This window comes from Chiloscyllium punctatum, chromosome 44 (genome assembly GCF_047496795.1).
Source record: "Chiloscyllium punctatum isolate Juve2018m chromosome 44, sChiPun1.3, whole genome shotgun sequence".
NCBI lineage: Eukaryota > Metazoa > Chordata > Chondrichthyes > Orectolobiformes > Hemiscylliidae > Chiloscyllium > Chiloscyllium punctatum.
The window spans coordinates 27,640,501-27,667,409 of record NC_092782.1 but is presented as its reverse complement, the minus strand read 5'-3'; the positions used below and the strand labels follow the sequence as shown (position 1 = coordinate 27,667,409).

At 39.9% G+C, this 26,909-nt stretch overlaps 1 protein-coding gene across 4 annotated transcripts in view; it reads left to right on the top strand.

The window, feature by feature from the left end:
- celsr1a (cadherin EGF LAG seven-pass G-type receptor 1a) overlaps nucleotides 1-26,909 on the top strand; it is a 310,556-nt gene that overhangs the window by 253,858 nt on the left and 29,789 nt on the right. For all 4 annotated transcript variants that reach the window (XM_072562553.1, XM_072562552.1, XM_072562551.1 and 1 more), the window contains exons 12-22: nucleotides 1,155-1,268; nucleotides 4,383-4,557; nucleotides 6,625-6,766; nucleotides 7,512-7,632; nucleotides 10,484-10,667; nucleotides 11,700-11,801; nucleotides 15,370-15,464; nucleotides 16,908-17,117; nucleotides 21,404-21,587; nucleotides 22,756-22,899; nucleotides 25,682-25,856. In XM_072562553.1, coding sequence (XP_072418654.1) covers nucleotides 1,155-1,268; nucleotides 4,383-4,557; nucleotides 6,625-6,766; nucleotides 7,512-7,632; nucleotides 10,484-10,667; nucleotides 11,700-11,801; nucleotides 15,370-15,464; nucleotides 16,908-17,117; nucleotides 21,404-21,587; nucleotides 22,756-22,899; nucleotides 25,682-25,856 — 1,646 coding nt within the window. The remainder of the gene's footprint in view (nucleotides 1-1,154; nucleotides 1,269-4,382; nucleotides 4,558-6,624; nucleotides 6,767-7,511; nucleotides 7,633-10,483; nucleotides 10,668-11,699; nucleotides 11,802-15,369; nucleotides 15,465-16,907; nucleotides 17,118-21,403; nucleotides 21,588-22,755; nucleotides 22,900-25,681; nucleotides 25,857-26,909) is intronic.

Below are 26,909 nucleotides of genomic sequence, written 5' to 3'. Positions count from 1 at the left end.
TACCATTGTTGAATCACACGAGGGGTTTGCTTATGACCCCAAATGCTGTTTGACGCACCATTTGGGAATCGCTGTAAACCAACTGTCATACAGTCATAATGGTGCAGTTGTGCAGTGCATCTGGATTGTAATCTTAAGATTGCACCTTATTAATTATGATGTATGTAACTCAACATTACTCTTCATTGCTTCTTCTCTGTTCTGGATCCTTTGTCTCTTCTTGGCAGTTCACTTTTAAATATATTTTTTGTTTGCTTGACTGTCTATTCTTTCCTCAATTCTTTGTTAGTTCTCTGTCTGCTCTGTCTTCGTCCTGCCTTGAGAAGTGGAGGTGGTGGAAAGTGTACTCTTATGATATGTTCATATCCAGCCTTGGGTGGTTACGTACCTGAAAGAAGGCTGCATATGCAATTATTGTCCCAGAACAATTTTCTGTTCACCGACCCCAGCCCCAAAACGTGTCCAAAAACCAGCCTTCTGTTTGTAAGACAGGATGTCAAAACCCAGCAGGAGAAATACTGGACGGGGAAGGCTGCAGCGCTGTCTGAAATCACAGTTGCACAAGTACCAACCATTCCAGAGAACTTCCTTTGGAAGTTGTTCCGAGTAGGTCAAACTTGTAATGGTTAACAGCTTACTTCAGAATAAGGCTTTTTGATGAGTTAGATATTTTTTAATGCAGTTAATGAACAAAACTGGAGATATTGGAGGCAAGAGCAATCAGGCAAAATTATGCAATTCACAGAGGTATCATCTGGATAAGTGATACTAGTTAATGATGTATAAGTGATAATCCTGCATTACACTGAACTATCAGCTGCTAACAAAAGTGGTGAGTGTCAGTTGCTACATTGAATAACATGGGAAAGATTTTCACTGCCCTCTGGCAAGTTTTGAGAAGATTTGTAGCTCACTGCCCTCTGTTGGGATGATGTTTGATCACTTGAAGCTAAAATTAGCCTTAATGATTTCAGAGGATGAGCACTTAATGCATTATAAAGCAATCTTTTGTCCACTATCACTGTCATTTCACTATTTGTCACTTTGGGTCTGTTAAAGCCAGTGGAATGCCATATGAATGTGTTAGACATTCACCACCTAATACCTATCAACGTGTGTTTTGAGACTTTAATCTTTTGTATGTTTCTATGCAGGACAGTGTAGAAATTGGCAATGAATTACCAGGATTAAAATTGAGAAACATCTATGTTGGACACCTCCCTGAAGATGGTATCCTGAAGCAGCAAGGATTCCATGGCTGTATGCAGGTATAAGGCAAAAGGCCACCGTTGGCCTGGTGTTTCCTTTACTGTGGGAACTTGCATTTCTTTTTATAGGCAACCAAGTTATTTTATTCCAAAGTTGTGGGATATTTCATTGGTTCTCCACTTCTGCAGCAGGATTGGACTTCTGCCCACATATATACCATGATCCTTGTTGATCTGTGGGACCTCCGATCATTTCAAAAGCAGAGGCTGGTTCCTGGATCTCTGCCAGAAAGCTGCTCTGGACAGTGGACAGAAATTGCCTATGACAAGCAATTCAACGTTCCATTAACAGTTGACAAACCCTAACAGTGAACTCAAATTCTGAACCCAACCCTCGCACTACTGCAAGGCTGCATACCTCGAATCTCAGACGCTATTTTCTGCCAAGCATTATAGTTGTGGAAATCCCTGAAATGTGTCAATGACTATACATTATAATTTGCATTGTTGCAGTTTGCTGGTTTGTGTAAGGGTGGATATGTTCTAAGTCATTGAGCTGTAGAAGTGGAAAATGAGGTGGATTCCCACAGCAAGGCCAGCATGCAGTGGTGCATTTTCGAAGTGATGTTCCATTTCCCCACACCCAAATTTTCCAAAGAAAATGTTGGCAGCAATCAGGTGGAAAACTGAGGCCCCTATTGTTGTTATGTTAGTTTGTCGAAAAGACTTATAAATCTCACAATTATGCAATATGATGCAAAATGTATTATTAACTGTTTCCTAACAACCTGCTAAATCTTAAATGTTTAAGATAGACTTAGGGGCTGTCCTCCTGCTCTCACCGAAATTCACTTTTAAAACTTGTTCACTTGGACAGTTCTGCTTAGAGAAGCATTTCCCTTTACTCTCATTTAAATTCAGAACCAATTCTAAGAGAGTACCAGGAAGATGGTTGTGGTTGTTGCAGGTCAGTTAACTCAACTCCAGGACACCTCTGCAGACATTCCTCAGGATAGCCCAACCATCATCAGCTTCCTCAACAGTCTTCCCTTCATCATGGTTGACAAGTAGGGATATTCTTTTGTGACTGCTCAATGCTCAGGACCATTTCTGACTGCTCAGATACTGAAGTGGCCCATGTTCAAATGCAGCAAGACCCAGACAATATCCAAGTTTGGGCTGACAAAGTGATGAGTAATAATTGTGCTACACAAGTGCCAGGCAATGACCATCTCCATCAAGAGGGAATTCCATCATCACCCCTTGATATTCATTGGCATTGTCAACACAGAATCCCCCACGACCACCATGTGGTTACCATTGACCAGATACTGATCTACAGTAGCTGTATAAATACCGTGGCTACAAGAGCATGTCAGGGTCTAAGAATCCTGCAGTGAGTAATTCACCACCTAAACCCGTCAAAAGTTTGTCTAGTATCTACAAGGCACAAGTCAGGAGAATGATGGCATAGACCTCACTTGCCTAGATAAGTTCCAATAACACTTAGGAAACCCAACACCATCTAGGATAAATCAGCTGTGTAATTGATGCCATATCCACAAACATTCATCCCCTCAAACACCGACACTCAATAGCAGCAGTGTGTAACATCCATCAGATGCGGAAATTCTCCACATCTCCTTTGACAACACCTTCAAAACCCATGACCACTACCACTTAGAAGGAGAAAGGCATCAGATATGTGGAACACCACCACCTGTAAATTATATTCCAAACTACCTACCATCCTGACTTGGAAATATATTGCCATTCCTTCACTGTTGTTGGGTCGAAATCTTGGAACTGCCTTCCAAAGGGCATGTTGGGAGTATCTACACCAAATGGACGGCAGCGGCTCAAGAAAGCAGCTCAGCATCACCGTCGCAAGGTCAACTAGTTATGGGAAATAAATGCTGACTCAGCCAGCATTGCCCACATCTGGTGACTGATTAGAAAAATCTGTCATAAACTTGCTGCTCAAACCATCTAATTTGGGAGAAAATGCCACTAACTTCACACACAAACATACTTTGATCATGAACAACAATAAAATGCATATATGCTGACAATGACACTGACCTTGGTCCCGATGAAATCCACCAAGTTACTTTTGTTGTTGGTGCACACCCCTGATTCACTTTTCAAGCATTTTCCTTTACTTCTTGCTTCACCTTGTCTGTCTCCTGGATCAGGGGGGACACAGTCAGTTACAATCCTATATCGAGATCAGACAATGGAAATTCTGTGTAAGCTGCATAGGATAACCCACTGCCTAGCCTTTACCTCCTTTTTAGGAACATGCCAATGTCTGTCAATAGTAGTCCAGACTCAGAACGTCACTGTAATACAGAGTGCATGTAACTGCTTATTGTCTTGGCAGTCAAGCCTAGATTTTGTGCTGCACTTGCATTTGGGAGCTGGTGTCATTTCAACAGAAAGTAATGCCAATTCTTTCATAGTTTTTTCTTGGCACTTTATCAATGCCACTTCCAAAGTATCCACTGCAAAATGATGAGGATGGTAAATGTGCACTCGGATGCAAATTAATCCTTTCTGCTGAGATTAGGTAGAAAAGACTGGAAGGTGAAAGAGTTCTTTACCAGTAGGATAATGCTGAATTGGTTAAGTGCTTATGATTCCTCTGTCGCCTTAAATTTGGCACCAGTTGGCAAACTCTTTAGATTAGATTACTTACAGTGTGGAAACAGGCCCTTCGGCCCAACAAGTCCACACCGCCCCGCCGAAGCGTAACCCACCCATACCCCTACATCTACATCTACCCCTTACCTAACACTACGGGCAATTTAGCATGACCAATTCACCTGACCTGCACATCTTTGGACAGTGGGAGGAAACCGGAGCACCCGGAGGAAACCCACGCAGACACGGGGAGAACGTGCAAACTCCATACAGTCAGTCGCCTGAGGCGGGAATTGAACCCGGGTCTCTGGCGCTGTGAGGCAGCAGTGCTAACCACTGTGCCACCGTGCCGCCCACAAAACTCTTCTGTTTTGGTTTTTTAAATATATAGTTTGAATGTCTCTTGAATAAGGAGCTTTGTAAGTAATATATCTATATCTGTGTGTGTGACCCAGTGAGAGTGTTTTCTGTGGGCAACTAGGCTTCATATCAGTTTACTTGAAAAGAGTTCTTTCTTGTTTTCTGAAATAGGGTCTGCGGATGGGGGACACTTCAACAAACATAGCCACCTTGAACATGGATCGGGCTGAAAAACTTCATGTAGAGAGTGGTTGTGATGTTCCAGATCCATGTGATTCTACTCCCTGTCCCAGGCGTAGCTACTGCCTTGATGAGTGGGACAGCTACTCCTGTATCTGTGAACCAGGTATTTATAACTTCAATGTAAACTCCATGCGGCAGAATATTTGGTCACTAATGAAAATTAATGTTGTTGGTACAATTCTGATTTTTCACAAAAGATTTTGGGCACTCTCATTTGAAACTTTGATTTAAATGTTCTTTCTGAGACTGTTGTGATAAGTATGTAAGTTAGCTCGCTGAGCTGGAAGGTTTGTTTTCAGATATTTCATCACCGTGACGAGGTAACATCAGTGAGAGTCAGTGAAGTGCTGTTACTTGTGTTACTAGCAATTGTGTCCTGGTAACCTTTATTAGACATGATACAGCCAGAAACTTCAGTTTCACAAGAACAAAGGAAATTTTAAATCTAAGTACTAAGAGTGGTTAAAAGCTGTTGTCATTTATTATAAATCTGTGTTTCATTCTTGAAATTAATTCCTGGGATGTGGGTGTTACTGGCCCAGCATTTATTTCCATTCCCTTATTTCCAGAGAGTAGGTGATGGTGAGCTGCCTTTTTGAACTGTTGCAGTCTGTGGGGTGTAAGTGCACCCATTATGCTGTTAGGTGGGAAGTTCCAGGACTTTGACCAAGTGGCACTGAAGGAACGGTGATATAATCACAAATTGGGGTGGTGTATAGGTTGGTGGGGAACTTCCAAGAGGTAGTTTTTCCAAAGCCTCTTGTCCTTCTAGGTAGTTTAGGTTAAGAATTTGGAATGTGCAGTTGAAGAAATCTTGATGAGTTACTGCACTCCATGTCAAGTACACACTGCTATCATTTGTGCATCAGTGGTGAAGGGAGTGAATGTTGAAAGTGGTGGGTGGAGTGCTAGACAAGTGAGCTGCTTTGGTCTGTATGGTGTGTCAAGCTTCTTGAGTTTTGATGGAATTGTACTTGTCCGGGCAACTAAAGCGTATCCCATTACACTTCTAACTTGTGTGTTGGTGAACAGGCACTGGGCTGTCAAGAGATTAGTTAAGGCAGCACAAAATTCCCAGTAGCTGACCAGCTCTTGTGGCTACAGCATTAATATGGCTGGTCCAGTTCAGTTTCTGGTATGTTGATAGTGAGGGATTCAGTGATAGTGCCATTGAACTTCATGGGATGATGGTTCAAAACACTCTTGCTGGAGATGGTCATTGGCTGGCACTTGTATGATATAAATGGTACTTGCCATTGATCAGTCCAAGATTGGATATTGTATTGGTAATGCTGCATTGTGACATGGAGCTGAGGAGTTTCGATTGGCAGCGAATGTTATAGAATCATTAGCAAACATCCCCACTTCGCACCTTACAATGGGAGGAAGCTCATTGATGAAGCAACTGAAGATGGTTGGGCATAAAACATGAACCTGAGGAACTCCTGGAGAGATGTCCTGGGACTAAGATCAGAGACATTTCCTTTCTTGCTGGATATGACTTCAACCAATAGAGTGTTCTCCCTTATATTCTTATTGACTTCAGTTTTGTTGAGGTTCTTTAATGGTATGCTCTGTCAAGTACCTTCCTAATGTCACGGTCTCACCTTGACAGTTCATCTCTGAAGTCCATATTGAGACCAAGCCTGTTAGATGCTAAATATCTCAGTTATTAAAAGGAATGCCACTACTTTCAATGTGTAGTTATGATATTTTGATTTCACTTCTAACACTACATCTTCAGTTCACTTGTTTTGCTTTCTTTAAAATTAAAAGGAAGGATTCAGTGTCTTTTACTTTTTCATTTGCTGCTATGTAAATGCTTTAACATGACTGGCTACTTACCCTGCTTCTTAACCTCGCTGCAGCTGGTCACCTGGAGATACACTTTCCAGATTCAAGCCAATAACAAATTAGGGAAATGCACCACAGAGATCACCAGATTTTTGTGGGCTACTTCCTTCAAGGTGAGTAGCAAGCACAGTTGCTTCATGAAACTCTACCTAATCTCTCTAACGTTCACATTTTAAGGCTTGTTAGAATCCTATGCTCTTTCCTTTTCAGAACACCATTGAATATGATTTGCTGCATATCAGACCCTGTTGTAGGAAGGGATTGTTCATGCACATGCTAGACTAATGCTAATGATTGTGTTTACACTCTTTGACAGGGTTCTTTGGGAAAAATTGTATGGATGTCTGCAGATTGAATCCATGTGAACACATCTCCAGCTGTGTCCATGATCCAAACTCCTCGCAAGGCTACACTTGCAATTGTGGAGAAAACTACTATGGCCAATACTGTGAAAACAAGTAAGAAATGGCTAACAATAAGTTGGAAACATGCTGATATATTTGTAATTATTTTCTAACCAAGTGACACCATGGTTCCTTTGCGACAGAAAACATTTACCCTTAACTTGGTCTCTTGACCAAATGCAACCAATGCATAAAAAAGCAGCAACCACATTGGAAATGTAATCCTCTACATTTTGGAAATTTGACATTGTTGGCGTTCAGAAAGAATTGTCTAAAGCCAGTATATGTTTTAATTTGAGCTTAGATGTTATAAAAATATATCTAACTGATCAATTGCGTTGTGCAACACAGTGGTCAGTCTGATTGTGATTGAGTCATCTCTGCAATGCTAGACTTTTGGCAGTGCATTTGTGACAGTGTGTCACATTTGAGGTACAGTGTATCACCTTTTAGAGGAGGCCCGTGAGAGAGCTTTATTGCAGGCGTTTGCCTGTAACTGGCTGCTTCCATCCTGAGATTGATTGAATCTGTTATCAGTTCTTTTCGTTCCTGCATTGTTTTGAAAAATTGGCAAGCTGCTTGCACCTGCTATCTATGTGAATTGGTTAATATTCAACCTGAAGAGGTTGGGAAGTGGATTTGGTCTTCACTGTGGAAGTAATATCATCCTGAGATTTGGAGGTTGAGACTTTCTGATTTCTATCTAAGTAACTATTGACCGTTGGTTCAGAAAATGTGTCATCGTTTAGAACTAGTGCCTACTGCTATGTTGAAGGTCTAATCTGAGGCTTCTTTTCAGAATTGACCTGCCGTGTCCAAGGGGAAGGTGGGGGAATCCCATGTGTGGTCCTTGTAACTGTGATACCAACAAAGGCTTCAACCCTGACTGTAACAAAACCACAGGTGAATGCCGGTGCAAGGTGAGGAACTGCTGATGGACTTGTCTTCTGTGTATGGAATCCTAGTCATTTGGAGGCGTCATCTTTGGAGGGAATGAATATTTGAAAACTAGCTTTCAATTAATATAGGTTCTATAGTCTTATTAAAAAATCTCCCATTTTCTTCTGCTTTATACCCCATACATACATATCTCACTATTCATTAAAATAACATTTTGACTGGTTAATTTTGTCTCTGATTTACAAAGGATGGAATCCACTGGATGTGTGATTAGTTGCAGCATAACATTCTGCAGTAATTCCCTATAAACTACGATAAGTGATTACTGTTGGTGTTAGTATTTACCTTGAAGTCTCTCGCAGACAGTCTGAATGATGTTTTTAGAGGAATAGATTACTCTGACTATGTCATTACTTGTTTACATGGCAATAGTCATATTTCCCATGTTAAAATCGTTGCTAATATGCTTGTAAAATTTAACGATGAACTTGTGGATAATGCCAAACTGTGACCAAATGTATCAATTGACATGGATCTTATTTTCCAACCCAATCATCTATTTCCTTCCCATTAAAATACAATTCCCTAGTATGAGGTCCTTCATTACAGTGAATGATTCTGTAACTGAATAAATTAGATGTATAGCAGATTTTGTCAGTGGAATTGTTCCAGATAGCAGTGGTGGACTCTCCCTCTTTATGGTCATTTAAGTGGGCATTGGACAAGCATATGGAGATTATTGGGCTAGTGTAGGTTAGGTAGGCTTTGGTCGGCGCAACATCGAGGGCCGAAGGGCCTGTACTGCGCTGTATTTTACTATGTTCTATGTTCTATAAAACGTGTTTAACGGTTTAAAATAAGCCGTTTCTGAAGTTCTCCTACAGCACTCTTCTCTTCATAACAAGTTCCTTGAATTGTGAATGTTTATTCCCTCTCAGTGCTCTGAATAAGCAAACCCTTTCCACTTGTTCCCAATGTCCTGACTGTGAAGAATAGCAAGTAGTTTCCATCATAGTTCACAGCTCTCATCCACAGCGGCATTTACAAAACTAAAAGCTTACTTCAATCTAAATGACCAAACTAGCTTTTCTCCACTTGTGAAAATGAGTGTGTTAACCCTAGTCATCAAATCAGTGGTTTTTGCTTGAATTCTGCTGTTCTGTCATTGTATTTTCACCTTCCTGATTTAAAAGGATTCAGATACAGCAAACTTTGTTTTAACTGGCACCTTGTCAACTGACACTCTTGATTAAACCGGCAAAAATTATATACTGTACCATAAATACTGCAATGTCTGAGTATTTATGCTGTAACTAAAGTATAGCTGTGATGTTATGTTTCTGTTACTGTGTTTTTACATTGATTTTAGGAGGCATGTTGATGGTTTTCCATAGATTTTTTTTTGAGGGATTTTGTCATCTCAAACTTTTGCTTGATCAGGGTTTACCGTGATCATACATACATCTTGATTATCCAGAATATTTAATCAACTGGCATTCTCCTGGTCCCCTGGGTACCAGTTAATTAAAAAGTTGCTATGTTCTGATACTCTTGACATCAGGTACAGTAGCTCCATGGCAAATATTAGTGCCCATTTAAAATCACCAGGGCGGTGGTGGGTAGAATCCAGCTCAATGGGAATATGCTGTTGTCTTCAACATCATTTATTTTGATGTTGGAGTAATGTTTGGACTGAAGTCTGGATTTGAATTTTTTTGCTATCCTCCCTCTGTGACAGCTTGAGAGACCAGGTAGACAGGGAAGATGTTGAATTGTTGCTCTTTGCTGTCATGGTAATGAGGAAGAGAGAATGATGTGTCAATAATGCCATCCTGTAAGATAATCTGCTAGAGAAAAGTTACTGCTGTTTTGTGACAATGGGAGTCAGCACGTTTCCTCTCGGTGCTCAGTGTATCTGATATTTGAAAGATAATTGAAAAATAGTTGTTCATGTGGTGGCTGAACTAAGGGAAATGTTTGTGTGATGAATGTCTACCATTAGTGCAGTGGCCATAGGGAAAAATAACCAGCCTGTACAAAGCTGCAAATTGTGTCAAATTAATGGTGTAAAGAACTGGCAGCAATAGAGAGGTGGTTAGAGAGGTTGGGGGTGGCAGTTAAATCCACATGAAAAGGAAATGTGCCTCCTGTCATAGTGGCACAACATCAGCAAGAAAATGGAGGTTAGCTGCAAGCAAGTGCTTTTTCTTTTATAGCCGTCATCGTGGTCCAAGAGTAACCAGTATGTTCCTCTGGACTTTGCAGGGAAGCCTTTAGCCTCCTTACTGCAGATTGGCATCTCCCTCCCCCACCTTGTGGCTCAGAAAATTCCGATGTGTGCTCACCCCGATGTCCTACCACTGCTGCCTGGCCTGTGATTCTCCGGCTGTGACCCCCCTGCTGCTGGTTTTCCCAACAGATAATGAGTCAGCTGTCAATGTGTTGGATGATGGACAAAAAACACAAAACAGCCAATAAAGTGAAGGCCAGTCATTAAACTTGGCAGGACCTCCATGACTCTGTCCATGCTGGGATTCCCATTCCCATACTCTCCTGGCTTCCTGCAAATCTAAGTGTTCCTGACTCATTGCACTTCAGAGAACTATTAGAAGTTAATTTGATGTAATCCAAATATATTCTTGCCTTGTGTTCACCCTCCTTCAAGCTAGTGTCACGAAAGCACTAAGACTTGTTTAACTATGTTCTTTTTAATGCCGGCTGATTAGTGATTCTTATTTCCTTCAGAGATGAATTGTGGGACAGATTTTATAAGCCATTTGGGTTTTATTCCTGTTTAAGCCTTTCAGAATAATGTCAGGGCAGGGTCTGCCACACATGAAATCTTAGGTTGGGTTGATTTTTCCTTTGCAGGACAACCATTACCAGCCTCCAGGTAGCGACACTTGCTACCCATGTGACTGTTTTCCAATGGGTTCCCAATCCCGTACTTGCGATGTGGAAACAGGTCAATGTTCCTGTAAGTCTGGTGTGATTGGGCAACACTGTAATCGCTGTGATAACCCATTTGCTGAAATCACCAGTGATGGCTGTGAAGGTATGTCATAAGAATTACTCAAAAAAAATTCCTTCCGCAAGGTTTGTGAAGGTTTGTAGCTCAGGTTGAGGTTTAGGGTGTAGGTTTGCTCACTGAGCTGTAGGTTTGATATCCAGACGTTTCATTACCTGGCTAGGTAACATCATCATTGGCGACCTCCAAGTGAAGCGAAGCTATTGTCTCCTGCTTTCTATTTATATCTTTCTCCTGGATGGGGTTCCTGGGGTTTGTGGTGATGTCATTTCCTGTTCATTTTCTGAGGGGTTGATAGATGGCATCTAGATCTATGTGTTTGTTTATGACATTGTGGTTCCATGCAAGGACTGCCACAAACACTACGTAGGACAAACAGGAAGAAAGTTAGCCACCAGGATACATGAACACCAGCTAGCCACAAAAAGACACGACCCTCTCTCCCTCGTAGCCCTACACACGGATGAAAAAAAAACACCATTTTGACTGGGACAACACATCTTTCCTGGGACAGGCTAAGCAAAGACATGCCAGAGAATTCCTAGAGGCCTGGCACTCCAACCACAGCGCCAAAAACAAACACATATATCTAGATGCCATCTATCAACCCCTCAGAAAACGAACAGGAAATGACATCACCACAAACCCCAGGAACCCTATCCAGGAGAAAGATATAAATAGAAAGCAGGAGACAACAGCTTCGCTTCACTTGGAGGTCGCCACTGATGATGTTACCTAGCCAGGTAATGAAATGTCTGGATATCAAACCTACAGCTCAGCGAGCAAACCTACACCCTAAAAATTCCTTCCTTCAAGAGCTTTCATGTGTATTTATATGATTTATTTAAATAGTTTGGATTTTTAAAAATCTTTTCTAGTAGCTAATATGTAAATAAACTAAAAGAACTTCAGATTTATGTGTTGGACTGGTACTATTGCATTGTGGTATTAATGGCCAATGTATCTCCCATACTTAGGCTGCATATATTCAAGGACTGAGTTTGCTGTTCCCATGATTATAAAGTGACTCTGAGCTAACTGTTATCTGACTTGTTTCAGTGAAATATAATGTGTGTCCAAAAGCCTTTGAAGCGGGGATTTGGTGGCCAAGGACAAAATATGGACGACCAGCAGCCATGCCGTGCCCCAAAGGATCAATCGGTGAGTCTCTGGTGGAAACATTACCTATAAATTGCATGAACACAAAGTTGAAGTGGAGAGATCACACATTTAGACCTAAATACTGCGATAAATAGTATTGCTCAGAGAAGCTTTGTCTCATCCCTGCTTGCATGTGTTGTTGGGGGTGTATAAACATTTCTTAACATCTGGAAGAGATCATGCCCATGCGATTGGATGTTCATGTTGGTTTTTATTGATATTTTAAATTGGGTTTGTCACAGGGGTGTAAAAAAAAACACTGGCGATAAAATGCATTATTTTCAAGTTTGTGCATGACGTAAAACCAGGTGGGATTGTGGATGAAGGTGATGCAAAGAGGCTTTGAGGGAATTTTGAGGCTGTGAGAGTGGGCATGAACATGGTAGATGAAGTATAATGTGGATAAGTGCTAGGTTATCCACTTTGGTGGGGAAGCAGAGGTGCAGAGTGTTTCTTAAATGGTGATGGTTTGAGAAATGGCGATGTCCAAAATGGCCTGCATGCCCTTATTCATGAATCATTGAAAAATAACGTGCAGATGCAGCATGCAAATGGAAAGCAAACACCACATTGGCCTTTTATTGCAAGAAGATTTGAGAACAGGAGTAAAGAGTTCTCACTCCAGTTGTATAAAAACTTGGTGAGAGTGCACCTGGAGTATCGTTGCAATTTTGCCCTTTCCTAAAAAAAGGATATAGACTGAGGGTAGGACTGTCTTATGGGCAGAGGTGAGGAGACTGGATAATTAATTTTCTAGAATTTAGAAGAATGAGAGATGATCACAGTAAAACTTAGAAAATTCTTCAAGACCTGGGTGTGCAGATGCAGAAATTTCCTCTGGTTGGGAACTCTAGAACAAGGGGATACAGTATCAGAATAAGTGGCAAGTCATTTGCAACTGCAATGAGGAGGAGTTTCTCTGTTTGGGGAGTGGTGAATATTTAAAATCCTGTACTGTGGAGGGCTGTGGAAGCTCTGCAGTGCAGCATGTTCAAGTTAGAGGTTGATAGATTTCTCGCTACTAGTGGCTTCAAGGTATATCGCAGGAAATGACATTGAGGTTGATAATCAGCCATGATCTTGAAAGGTGGATCTGGCTCAAGGAACTGAATGACCTATTCCTGCTGCCATGTTCTGAATACTTAGAATGTATTATGTATTATGTATTATGACTGAATACTTATTTAGTCTTTATCATGTAGATACTACTGTATAATTTGAGCTATCTTAAATATCAACCACAACCACTTGTATTTAAATCAAACCTTTAATGCACAAAAATAACCCTTTGAAAATTCTATTTGCATCAACCATATTACTTCAAATAATTTAGTAAGGTTAGTTAAACCAGTTTTGTCCTTAGCAAATCCCTACTGGCTGTGGTTTATTTACTAGTACTTATTCCAAGCGACCATTGATTTTGACTCTTGGATTTCCCCAACACTAATGCAGAGTTATCTAGCCATTGCTGTACCTGTCCCCACTTTTGAAATTTGGATTTATTTGTCGATATAATGATTCATGATGTAATTCCATGTGATCAACATTTTGCGCGGTATGATGCCAATGATCATTTCCACATCAGAAATACGCCAAACAGTGTTTTATATTCCCAACAGATTCACTGCTGGGTTACAAGTGGCAGGTTTGTATCTTGCAGTGTAGGTACTTGCAACTGGAGAGAACTTGAATCCTATTTCTCCTGATCTTATTTCCCATTCCTAACGTATTGATTGTATCTCCATCACATTAGGAAATGAATCACTTTCAGTGTAAAATATTTCCTGAAATTGGTTCGAGCTATACTTTCCCAGAATATCTACTGGCCCTCCTTTCTTCGCGTTTAGAGTTTTTCATGGATTGCTATACATGTGGTGAAACTAGAGTATTGATATAGAACATTAATGTGAATAGTGGTGGTCCAAACTGAAATTGTATAAAGATTATCCAGTAATAGCTGAGATGAGCAGAACCATAATCACTCTGGAAATTTATGTAAAGACATTTTCTTCAACTTGTATAAGTCAGCGTTGATTAAAATACCAGATTTCAAATGTGCTGTGATCGGCTTTCATTGATAGAGCGTGAATATTGGTCTCTAGAAACAGCAGATTCTGATTTAAGAAATAACCATCATCATCCAACTTGCAATATTTGTTAATCTGGCAGTTGGAAATACACTGAAACAGAACATCAATAAAGTAGTAGATCTCTACTTCATTATCTAGCCCCCAACCTTGACTAATATGTGATACATTACATAATTTAATGAAACATTTGCTGCAGAAAACACTCAATGGTATTGTGTGAATAACAGAAATGTTATTCTGCAAATGATAAATGAGCATTTATTAAACAAAAAGATGATCCAACTTAATTGCTTAGATTTAGACTGAAGTAAAAATGTCTGTTTCCAAAATGCAGTAGTTATAAGGATGTAATATTTGACATAATTATCTCCCAGATGTTACAGTTTTAACACTGTATTCCCTATGATATTGTACTTTACTCAGCAGTAATACATGGGTCAGGCTTGAAAGTCCATGTACAAATAACTAAAATTGTGTTCATTTAGAAAATATCTGAATTTTTAATTGATCCTGCTCAATGTTTTGACTTCTGTCACAGAAAGTTAGGCATTGTATATTTGCTTGATGGATGGGTTAGAAAAACATGACCATTAAAATCTATTTTTGAATGCTTGTCAGCAAAGACAGAGAATGAGGATAGGCTGAAAGACTAAGGGGATTGCTCCTTCAGAAAGCTGCCACAGAAGTGAATGTCCTCCTGCTATATTATAGTCCCATAAATCTGACTGCCAGAATTTACAGAATAGTTGCCAGGACCTGTTGTTAGCTGCTTTTTGGGCAGCTGCAATTAATGATTCCCAGCAGTTTTGCATTTAACTTGCTTAGAGCCACTCTCATCTCATATTTGGAGAATTCCAAAGCACCACTGCAATATAAAGTTAAGTTGAAGGCTTCAGCTGTTTTCAAATGACATTTATCTACAATTTTAGATAACCCTAAAGTTTGGCTTTTTATTTGAGGAAGGCTAAAGGTCATTAAGCCAAGAGTTAAGAGTGAGCTATGGCAGATTATTCCAGAAAATAATCAAATGTGTGTTGCTCCCCTACCTGGTGAAATCTACTGTTTAAACAATGGACATCAGCTCCAAGTAACACCTTAAGGGCACCTTTAGAATTTTTATTTGAATGTACATAATTGCTAATTATTAAAGTTAATTCATGCACAACATTTCCAAGTGTAAAATCATCATTGTACACAGAGTTCTGAATGTGCTCTTCCCACCCTCTTAATTGTCGTCTTACCTTCTTTCTCACTGTTGATCACCCTTTCTTTCTCTCTGTACTTTAGTGTAGCATAGTTATTCTTTGAGCCTGTGGCATTGCAATAAATTAGAAGTTACAATGCTCAACAAATAATGACTTTGACTAAATTATGAGGTTGTCCAGTTGTCACCCTGTGGGTGTCTGAATATACTCAATTTAGTTAATGAAATGAGCAGTGACTGTCTGGTAATCAGATCTTTGTTTCTCTTTATACAGGAACTGCAATTCGTCACTGCAATGAAGAGAAAGGATGGCTCCCTCCAGACCTTTTCAACTGTACTACGCTCACCTTCATTCAGCTCAAGTCCATTGTAGGTCCCTTTATTTTACCTGTTATTAACACAAAAACAAAATTGTGCTGATGCTAGAAATCTGAAATGAAAACAGGAAATGTTGAAAATACCTGGCAGATCTGCCAGCATCTGCAGAGAAAGCAACACAGAGTTAAAGTTTTGGGTCAATGAATGAACAAAATTGGCAGAAAGAAGATGGTTCGATACTATACAAGTTTTGCTTTCTTGGAGCCAAGTGTGAATAAATATTGTCTCATAAACACTAATAATTGTATTGATTCTCAATTAAGCTGGAGAAATCAACCTAACAGTCTGATTCTTTGCTGCCGATTCAGTATTCATTTGTCTTTCACTATATTTTTATTGCCAATTTCCAAGAATCTGCTGAAGTGGCAGCAATCAAGCCCTAAATCCCAGTCTGTAATTTCTCAAGTTTTCTAAGAACTACATTTCTTTCTCTCAATGAGTAAGTGTCCATGCTGAGTTTGCAAAGAACTTGTCAGAGTGGATGTAGAGGTCCTATGTGGGAATCATTGCCCCACCAACCTTAAGACGTCGTTCCAAATTCTGATAGTTGTAAATTGAAGTCCCACATTGGAGACCTGCTGCACATTCTCAGTTGATATTTCACTGCAGTACTGAGGGAGTGCTACATTGTCAGTGGTACTATTTTTTCAGTTGAGACATTAGACTGTCACGCCATCAATATTGGATGAGGTTGAATGATAATATATGAGGAAGATGAGGGGAATTCCCCTGATGTCATCTTCAATCTGTTTATTCCTCAATCAACACCATCAGGAATTCAATGAACTGTTGGATCTGTTTGGGACCTTTTTGTTTGCAATTGCAGTTCTGCATTGTTTCATTGTCTGTGAAGCGTTCTGAATTGTCCTGTGAGTTTTCAAGGTATTTTATAAATGAAATTCATCCTCTTTTTAAGAAATATTGGTATTATGTGGTAAACAAACATGGCACATTGGCATGATGTGCCACTCTGAAGTGTATATCTTAATGCATGACATTAGCTAACACTTTTGGTGTTGACCGAAAATCTGAAAACCAGTCCAGAAAATTTTATGGAACTGACTTTTCTTTTCATTATGGCCAGTAGCGCTGTTAAGAAATGGACATTTGAGTCCAAAGAGTTTGGTGTGAGTTGCTCTCAAATGGTTGCTTGCCTTTTGTGGGCAGCTTTTCATCTTCGGGCCATCCTTTTGGTCTTATTCTAAGTGCAGTCACCCCAATGTTACACAGGAATCACTGGAAAGAATGTGGAAGTTAGCACATAATCTCTGTGCTATGTTTTGATGCTTTCCTAGGTGACCTTGTTAAGAAGAAAACCATTGTGGACTGTTCCTCTCTTTAATCTCAATTCACTGGGGGACATCCCCATTAGGGTAGCGCAATATCCCTTGTTAAACAAGTTTACACAATTCTTTTGGTATACTTTACCAACAGATGGAAAAACTGCATCGCAATGAAACCAAGATGGATACACGCAATTCAAAGAAAATTGCCAACATGTTGCAGAATGCCACAAAGCACACACCAACGTATTATGGGAATGATGTGAAGATTGCTTATGAGTTGATAAAGAGGATCCTTCAATATGAAGGAAACCAGCAGGACTTTGAACTTGCAGCAACCCAAGATGTTGAGTTCAATGAGGTGTGGTATTTGCTATTGCCTACTTTATTCTTATATACTCAATGAAAGATGTTGATTTCTTTCTGTGAAGCAGTATCCTGACTATGAGGCATTATTAAAGCAATTAAAGTAGCAAAAAAAGAAATACACACGTTAATAAATGAGGCTGGGTACATGATCACGCTATTAAGTGAGTACTCTGCATCTGTCTTTACCAAGGACGCAGAAGTTACCTAGGCTATGGTGGCACAGGAGAAAGCTCAATCCTCCTACACTGTGATAGTTCTCTGACTTAATATTGCACTTTTCGTGACCACCTGACATCTCAAAGTGCTTTATACTCAATGATTTATTTTTGAAGTGCATTCACTGTTGTAATTTAGGAAAATATATAACTAATTTGTGTACAGCAAACTCCTGAAAAAAACAATATGATAATGACCAAATGTTCTATTATTGAGAGATAAATATTGACCAGGGCACATGGGGTAAATCCCTGCTCTTTTTCAACAGTAGTGCCATGAGAACTACTGTCATGGAGAAAATGTAGAGAATCACCAGGAGACGCAGAAAGTTCTTCAAGAAGTAGGTCTTTTATTTGCAAATAAAAACTATAACACTGAGAAAGCAGATTCTCGAATGCCCCCAAACCTCAGGATCTGTGGTTTTTTTATACTTTTTTAATCATGTTTCTGTCAGCTTATCAGCATGTCCAACTATATTAATCAAAGTATCTCACTCTAGCTACACAATAAATCAGTGATGTTAGTTCCCACTATCTCTTTAGTTGTCTCAGTATAGATTTTCCTACATTCTACTTATTGTTATTCTAATGTCACAGTTAGCTATTTAATGTCAGCTTTTACAACAATGGTCTTCCATTCCAGAGCTGAAAAAGCGCAGCAGGTCAGGCAGCATCCAAGGAACAGGAGAATCGACATTTCGGGCATAAACCCTTCATTCCAGACCCTACTTAATATTTTCCTAATGTCATGATTAGATATTTATCATCAATCATCTCAAGCAGGCTGATTCTACTAACTATTAATTAGATATTTAATGTCATGTTCCAAATGTTTATGGTCCCAATCTTGTCGTAATGATACTTAACAGGGAGACTAACTCTTATCTCACCAGAGTGACCTTTCAGCCTCAACCTTCCTCTGCTAATTGGTATAAGAGCATTCCACTATTCTTATCCCATCCTGCCTTCCACAGACCCCTTGCACCAGATCGCCAGTGGTCTTCATGCTTTAACCCTTCCCATGCTTTCATGCTCTTTATTTTCCATACTACCAAGGGTAGTCTGAACCCCAGTTCAGAAGATGTGCAGGCATGATGGGCTGAATGGCCCCTTCCTGCACTGTAACAATTTTGTAATTCTGTGACTCTGAAATTGCTTCCGACTCGAGGATAAGAGAGGCTGAGCCACAGCTGACATAAAACAGAAAACACTCCAAGAGTTAGCTCACACATCCCTCCCTTCAATAACCTTCAGAATGAAACCTGTTTTCTTAATGTAATTTTGAATTTTTGAATACGCTGGGTAAAGGGACTTAAGTAGTGCAAGAATAGTATAATGACCTCTAAAGTGCAAGTAGTCCCAAAATTTTTGCATCCATTGTGCTAAAGTTAAAATCAGTTCTGAAACCATCTTCTTTAACCTGTGTCTTTCCTTCCTTGATTTCACCTAACTGAATCCACCCGCCCTTTCTAATCTTTGTGCCCCAGCTGCAGTTTATAGTAGTTACATGCCATTAAGTTGCAGGGGGTGATGAAGGAAGCACCCCAATATATTAAGAAATGGGTTGGAATGTTTCCTGCTGTAGCTTATCACGTGATACTATGTTGTGATAAAATATTTTGTGGTGACAGAGTTTTAATATGTATCTAAAGTAGATATGTGCGATTGCAGGGCTGGTGTTCACAGTTCTCCTCTGGGACATACAAACAACCCTATTTCACTGCTGAACAGAGTCAGTGATCAATATGTGGAAAGTGTTTTAACTTCTACAGCCACCCATTTGTATTCATTATGAATAGATACTGTAGCCTCTGTAAGTACAATTTAATAGTGATATCCATCTACTGCGATTCTGAAAAAGGGTAGATGTTTGAAAGCAGAGCAACACAGTTGGAGATTCCAAAGATCAGGTGTCTACTTTTCACTTGCTAATGCTATTAAAGCCCAAAGGTTTAGGAATGTCAAGCTAAAACCTAATTAGTTCTTATGTAACCTAGCTCATAATATGTTCAACCAGCAGGAAAAGAAATCTGCTTAAGGTCATAGTCACTGTTTGTTTAACACACTCATTTGCTCATAATGTCAAAAACAATTGCCCGTTTTCTCTGAGTATAGCGGGGAAGGTGTTTTAAGCAGTTCAGTTTTGGATCAGTATTTCCTTCCATTGCTTCGGCTGAAGTTTGCCTGCAGCTAAGTAGCAGAAATTCAAGTCAAAGGTATGGAAAGAATGACAGACATACCTTCATTAACATTATCATGTGATTAAGTCAACTCCTGAAACTTGGTCTTTTGCTATAAGCCACTGACCATGACCCTTGATACCAGAGTTAATTGTCTTAAAGTGCAGCCTATTTCCTCATTAGCTCCAAAGGAGAAATACTTTCCTATGTTTAGCCAAAGGTCACTGCCAGTTGGAGCTGCTGCTGCTGTTAACAGAGCTGGAATGTATTGTAACTGATACTTGCTGTGCCTAATGTTAAAAGCCATATTGGACAATATCATTTCTTTGTACTTTTAAAACTTTGTATCCTTACAAAATGGGATCTGATAGTTGGAACACCAAGTTTGAAATATGTCTTCTCATTAAGTCTGCCATGCCCATTAGTGTTCAAAATAACAGGTTGTGTGATATGTCTGATATGGTGCTATAAAGTTTAAACAAGTCGACGCAGGCTTGGAGGGCCAAAGGGCCTGTTCCTGTGCTGTAATGTTCTTTGATTTGTTCTTTGACTCTGTAATGCTAATAGAAGAACATGATACTGACTCATCCTTTGTGTCCATGACTGGTTATTATATATGTGGCTTCAATGAGCTAACCTTTTGAGTTTTGCTTGTGTTACTTCCAACTTTGCACTTTAATGATTAAGATACTGATTAGCAGTATTCTAGAAATTTGGGATACTGATGTGGTTAAATGAGCTCTGCATCCAAAACCTCCACAACAAGTTTCAGTTTAATAGTGCTGCTGGAGGAGGGCATTCTGCAGACAGGACAACCTTCTACAGGAGCACCAAGACATTGGGACCTGGGCTGCTTTGGGTCACCTGTGGTTAGCGAGCCTAGTACAGATGACAAGTTGATGTCGAACCTACTCTATAAAGCAGGCTAGGTATCTGACATAAAGTTTATGAGAAGGAGAGTACAGTATATTTTTCAAATATCTCAAAGTAATGACAGTTGTGTTGTTGCACCTTAAACAAGTTGTATTCATTCTCTTAGATTATGGTTAATGCACCCTAAATGATGCAATTCAGTCTTTGATTTGCAACATTATTCTGCCACTACATGTGAATGCATCCAGTGATGCTTAATATAAGATGATCTGTAAATTAAGCTGCCGTATTTACGCAGAAATACATGAATATGCAGTAGCAAAGTATATTTTGAACAGAGCTTATTAGTGGTTGTTTAACACTAGTACTTTAAGTATTCATTCTTTGTTGCGTCATATCAACAAAATGTTGTCTTTTTGAATCATACTGAAGTTGATGCTTTGTTCCTGGATTTGGGTTCAAAGACATGAAGACGCATGTGGCCACACTGAGACATCAGATTTTGACAGCCATTGTGTCATATCTGCAACTGCCTATCATTTGAAACTGGTTACGTGTAGCCAGGGAGTAAGACCAAGACCACCTTGTTATTTTATGACTGCAGTTTCAATTTTGTTTTCTATCTAAAATAAAGTTCCCAAGTTAAAGTAACAGGATAAGGACTTTAGTATTCACAAATGGGGTATCATTTACAGTATTACCAACTGGACCGAGGCAGTCAACCCCAGAGAGGATATTAACTGGTGACTTTGGCTCCAATTCTTATAAAAAGCTTAAAAGATTATCTGTAAATAATACAGCACTACAGAGAGTAATATTCTTGTTCAATGGTAATCAGGATACAGGTTAGAAACAGTTACAAAAATCTCCTTTTGCCTGGCACCTCTCCCAGGCAGAAATGTGGTTGACCAATCTAATAAGATGAGGAATTTATGATTTCCATCTCAAACGCAAAGCACCTGAAATGCAAATTTGCAAGCATTAACTGTTTGCCATAACTTCTGTTTCAGAACATTGTCAAAGCTGCGAGTGCTATTTTAGACCCTCAGAACAAGGACCACTGGGAACAGATCCAACGCACAGAAGGAGGAACTGCACATCTGATGAAACACTATGAGGAATATGCACACACCATAGCACGAAACCTGAGGAAAACCTACCTCCGGCCCTTCACCATTGTCACTCCCAACATGAGTGAGTAATCGAGACAACTCCATATTTATTGTACTTGGGTCAGAATGACAGCCCCTTTTTGAAAAATACTGGGCTAGATTTTGCAGGGGTAGGGGTGTGCCTATCACCATAGTTACCCCTCTGAAATGTCTCCAACCTCAGAACGTCAAGCTCTGTACAGATTAGCACAGAAACCCTGAAGCTGTAGTTTATCACTCAGTGCTCCGAGAGAAGCTGCAATGTGGCCATTCCTCCACTCGATAGCTGACAATCAAGAAATCAGTAAGAGCTTCAACACTTTCCGCTCCTATTTTGCTTATAAAAAGCTGCATCAAAAGTTACACTTTGTTCATCAATCAGGCATTTCAGGGATTTTAATGGTAATGTGTTGAATAAAATTTGATGAAGAGCAATGCTACAGTCCAGTATAGATTCACAGGATACAGGTAAAATTCTTGCTAGGTCTTTGTGAGATTCGTTTTGAGCTCAGTAGAGAATGCCCTTGCTGTGCCATTCACCCGAACTATCAGCAATCTACTTGAGATGAGTTTGGAATCACTTTGAAATCAGTCAGTGAACATCCTGGAAAGCAGTCTATTAATATTTCATCATGTGTTGTTGGAAACCCATAACATAGTCTGTCAGATTCCATTTGGTTGTTAGTGTTCTATCTACTCCCCCATCAGTGAATTAATGGAACTATTTAGAATGCAAAATTAATGCAGGTTCTTTCCATATTACAGACTGGACTAATCTTGTTTTGATGCACCAGTTACTGTTTCTTTAATGGTTTATTTATGGAGTCTCCTCAAGTCACAGTCATGTTACAGAGCAGCACAGTTCCGTCCAGCCAAACTCCTCCAACAGGCACACACAGACCCCCCACTTCCCGACAGTTTTAGCCAGTTAAGTGCTTTGTAGAAAGCTGCTATTTACATCCTGTTTGAATAAACCTTAGTCTGAAGTGACTGTGCACAAAGTTTTGAAGCAACCAAACGCACAAACTCTATGAACAATTTTGGTGTCATTCAGGAATCTGGAGAAAACTGCCCTTTAATGCAATAGAACATCCATAAAAGTGAACATCTATTTTAAATCTATCTGTAGTTTGAATGTTCAGCTAACAAATGTGACCGCAACATTTTCCCATGCATCTGGACTTCATGTGTGCGTTTCTCTTTACCTCAAGTCATTGCAGTCGAACTTTTTGACATGGTGAACTTTCCTGGTGCCAGCATGCCACAATATGAGAAGATTCATGAAAAATTTCCCAAAGACCTTGAATCCAGTGTGTTTTTTCCAGATGCTCTCCTCAAAATTGAAGGTGACGCAGGTACGTTGCATTTACTTCTGCCTTATTATTGTGTTTCTGTTATTGAAGTATAGTTGTATTTACCATGAGCCAGATTTGATCCATCATAAGTTAATTGGTTCTAACTCAAACTGTGCAGGATTCACATAGCATGAATGCAGGAAGAAAAAAATACTGAATTTTGACTTCCAAACTTGAAATACATGTGACTGGGTGCATGTGCAATGTGGATACAAATGTTGAAACACCACCAAGAAGTATGCTGTTCTTACATATCACCTGGCTTTATTTAACTTTCTGAATTTCAAAAATGAACAAAATTCTTTGAGAATGTTTGAGAACTTAAGTAAATTCAGAATGATGAAATTTAGCTGACTATTGGCTCTTAAGATAAATTAATTTGCTTTTCATTTGAACTGTTCATGGGAAAATAATTTGAAGCCTTTGAAAGTGAGCATTCAGTGTAAGTATTACATTAGCTTCACAGCAGCTTGATGTCAAGTGACTTCAATGACATGGAACTTTCACCAGTAATGAAACAAAATGAGAAGTATTCTTTTTACACAATCCCTTGATAGATGTGTAGCTGTTTTCTTACATTGATGAGAGTGGTCATGTGCAACTCTGTTAATTTCATCATGTACAGTACTACGATTAGTTCAGGGTCAGTTTAGATGCATCCTAATTGGGCGTTGTGCCAATATTAAGATGACAACAAGATTAGGCTCAATCATCCCTCCCCACTCCCAGCCAAGGTGTATGTAAGTGAAGCATGCAACCCTTACACTCTTTAGGAAGCAAAATGTATACAGTCATTTAAAAGTACGTAACTGTATCACTTGTTGAATGAAGCTGTCTGCAGAAAGAAAATGTGGGCGGATCATTGGTCAGACTTTACAGCGATCATCCTCATGGTCAAAAAGCTTACCAACATTTAGGTGTCCGGGTTGACCTTTGAAGCATGTCAGATGACTTGATCAGATAGGGCAGATAACTGGTTTAGCTACTGAACACCACATCTGGCTTGATTAGTGATCTGCAAAAACTGCTCTGTTCGAGAATTCTCTTAGAATACAAAGGTCACTTCCATTATTTTCCCTGCTGCAAACCATCTTCTTCAACTCCTGTCTCGTCCCTCCTTAGCTTTACCTCCAACAACAGGTGTGAGAGGTTGATGGTATTGTCACTCAGATTGCTTTCCCACCTTTCCCGTATCCCACTAAGTCAAACTTGTTTTCAGTTTCCTCTCTACCCTCACTTAGTCTTCACGTCATTGCCTCGTTTCTCGGCCGTCTCTTGTCGCACCTTCTCGGAGCTCTTGTCCACAAGACCTACCTCCTGCTGCCTGAATCCTATTCCTGATAAATGGCTCTCCACACCACGTCCCTTCTTGGTCTCTGTTTTGGATGATATTTTTAATGGCCCTCTTTTCTTGGGTACTAAGCTCATTCTTTCAAAGCTGCTTCCTCATCTCTCCTGGCCTTGTTGGCTAATGACCCACTCTAACCTCATTCTCTTGCTGAAGGCCATGCATGTTCAATTGCCTCACAAACCCATCATCCATTTCCTAGAATCTCATGTTCGACTCCCTGCTTCACAGTATTGAAGCAACTCTTACCGAAATCGCAAATGATATCCTGTGTGAGAATGACAGTTTATTCTCCTCATCCTTTTCAACCTGTCTGTAATCTGTGAAGTGGTTGGCCACTCATTATTCTCCTTCACTGCCTCACTGTCATCCAACTAGATGGAACAGCCTGATTCCATTCTTATCAATACAGTCATGGCCAGAGAATCTCCTGCTGTGTGCCTTCTCTTTCTGCTCCTGGACCATTAACCTCTGGTATCCTCAAGGATCTAACCTTGTCATTCTCTTCTCCTTCTCTTCACCCCCCCCCCACCTCCTTATTATACAGTGCTCCTCCTCAATGACATTATGTTAAAATTCAGCATCGCTTTCCACGTGTGCACTAAGTAGCACCAAGTTCTACCTCCCCACCATCTCACTCTCAACCCATCTATTTTCTCGCAGTTATCTGATTGCTTGTCCAGTACCTGCTACTGGATGATTAGAAATATTCTCCAACTTAATGTTTCGGAAGACAGAAGTCATTGACTTCATTGGACCCATCACAAACTTGGTTCCCCAGCTCTTGACTTCATCCTGTATCCTGTCAGAAACTGAGTTATGATTTTACTTTTTGTATCTGTCACTGAAATGTGCTTCCAGCAGCATCGCTGCAACATTATTAAAACTGCCTATTCCCACCTTTGTATCTCCACTCTGTATCAGCCCTTCAATGCTGAAATCCTTTTCTGTTAACTCTCCCTTCACTATTGCAATGTTTCTCTGGTCTCCTTAAGCTTAGTAAGCTCTGCTGCTTGTAATTACCTCCTGGCCTGTTTGCCCATCATCCTTGGGCTTGCTAACACACATTGCCTTCCAATTAATCAACATTTTACAATCCTCATCCATATGTTCAAGTCCCTCCCTGGTTTCATCCATCCCCACAATTCTCTGAAGTACCTGCAGTCTCCAACTTTGACAGCATCTGCATTCCTTATTTGAAGCCCCTTCTGCATGGACAGCTATGCCTTCAGCTACTGAAGCTTTAAGCTGTTAGACTAGATTTTATTGTTTCATTATCTTCGGTGGTGAAGTTTGAACCCAGAATATGAGCCTGGGGTTCTGGATTACCAGTCAATTGGCATTACCATTTTGCCACTGCTGTCTCTAGTTGAAAGTGTGAAAAGGTTGCCTTGGTTATTTCCTGTCGTACGATATCTCCTTATAATCCACCAGGGCACGGCGACCATCCTGAGCACAATGCCAATGGAAAGTCAGAAGATAGGTTTTCAGAAAGGAACAAAAGGAATGCAGATGGCTCCCACCCATATGCAGTTGCTGTGGTGATCATTTACAGATCACTGGGATTGCTTCTGCCCGAGCGATATGATCCTGATCGAAGAAGTATGAGGTAAGATTTTGTATTTGTTTTTTATGCAATCAAATTTCTGAAAGACTTGTGAACCTTCCAGCTTTGAGTTTCTAAAATATGTTGAAAGCCATCCTTTCCAAACTTGTCCAGGGTAGTCAGTATTTGGTATAACTTTCATGAGTGGCTACTGATTTTGTAATCAGTACCAAATTTGAAAATGAAGTAAGATGAGTTTTAAAGTTAAATTCTGTTCAGGAATTTACAAACACAAAAGTTATATCTTCAACTCATTAACAAAAAAAAACTTTTGTGTGTAAAATCTGTAATTGCTGAGCTAGATGGTATTGGCTTCCTGTCAATTGTCCTCACTGTAACTCACTAAGGGATCATAGGTAAATTATTGCTTGTGTTAAAGATATTAATTTCCATATTATGCAGAATTGAGAAACTACTGGCTTACTGTGTGGGTATTTATGCTGAAGATGAAGTTGGGGGAAGGGGGTCAAAGGTGATTGGATAGCTGCAGATGGAGCCCAGAGAGAAGGAGAGATATGAAATAGTTAGGTAAGCAAGGAGATAGTGGATAGCAGGCCAGGATAGAAGGAAAGCTGTACAGTGAGAATTAGAGCTAAGGTTGGGAGAAAATGGGTGAGCTCTACTGAAAACAACCCATATACAGTGTAATGTGAAAATAAGCCTAGGAGTAGTGAGAATAGATGACTGTGCTAAAAGCAACTCATGACAGGGGTGGGTAAAAAACATGGAAGGATCTAAAGTTATGGACAACAAAAATAGAAGTTGCTGGGAAGGCTCAGCAGGTCTGAGCAGCATCCTGGAAGAGAAATCAAAGTTAATGTTTTGGGTCCGGTGACCCTTCCTCAACTGGATCCGAAACATTAACTTTGATTTCTCTTCACAGATGTTGTCAGACCTCCTGCGATTTTCCAGCAACCTTTGTTTTTGTTTCTGATTTACAGCATCTGCAGTTGTTTTGGTTTCTAAAGTTGTGGAACTCGATGTTGAGTCCGAGAGGCTGCAGGGTCCCAAGCAGAAAATGAGAGGTTGTTCTTCGAGCTTGTGCTAAGGCTCACT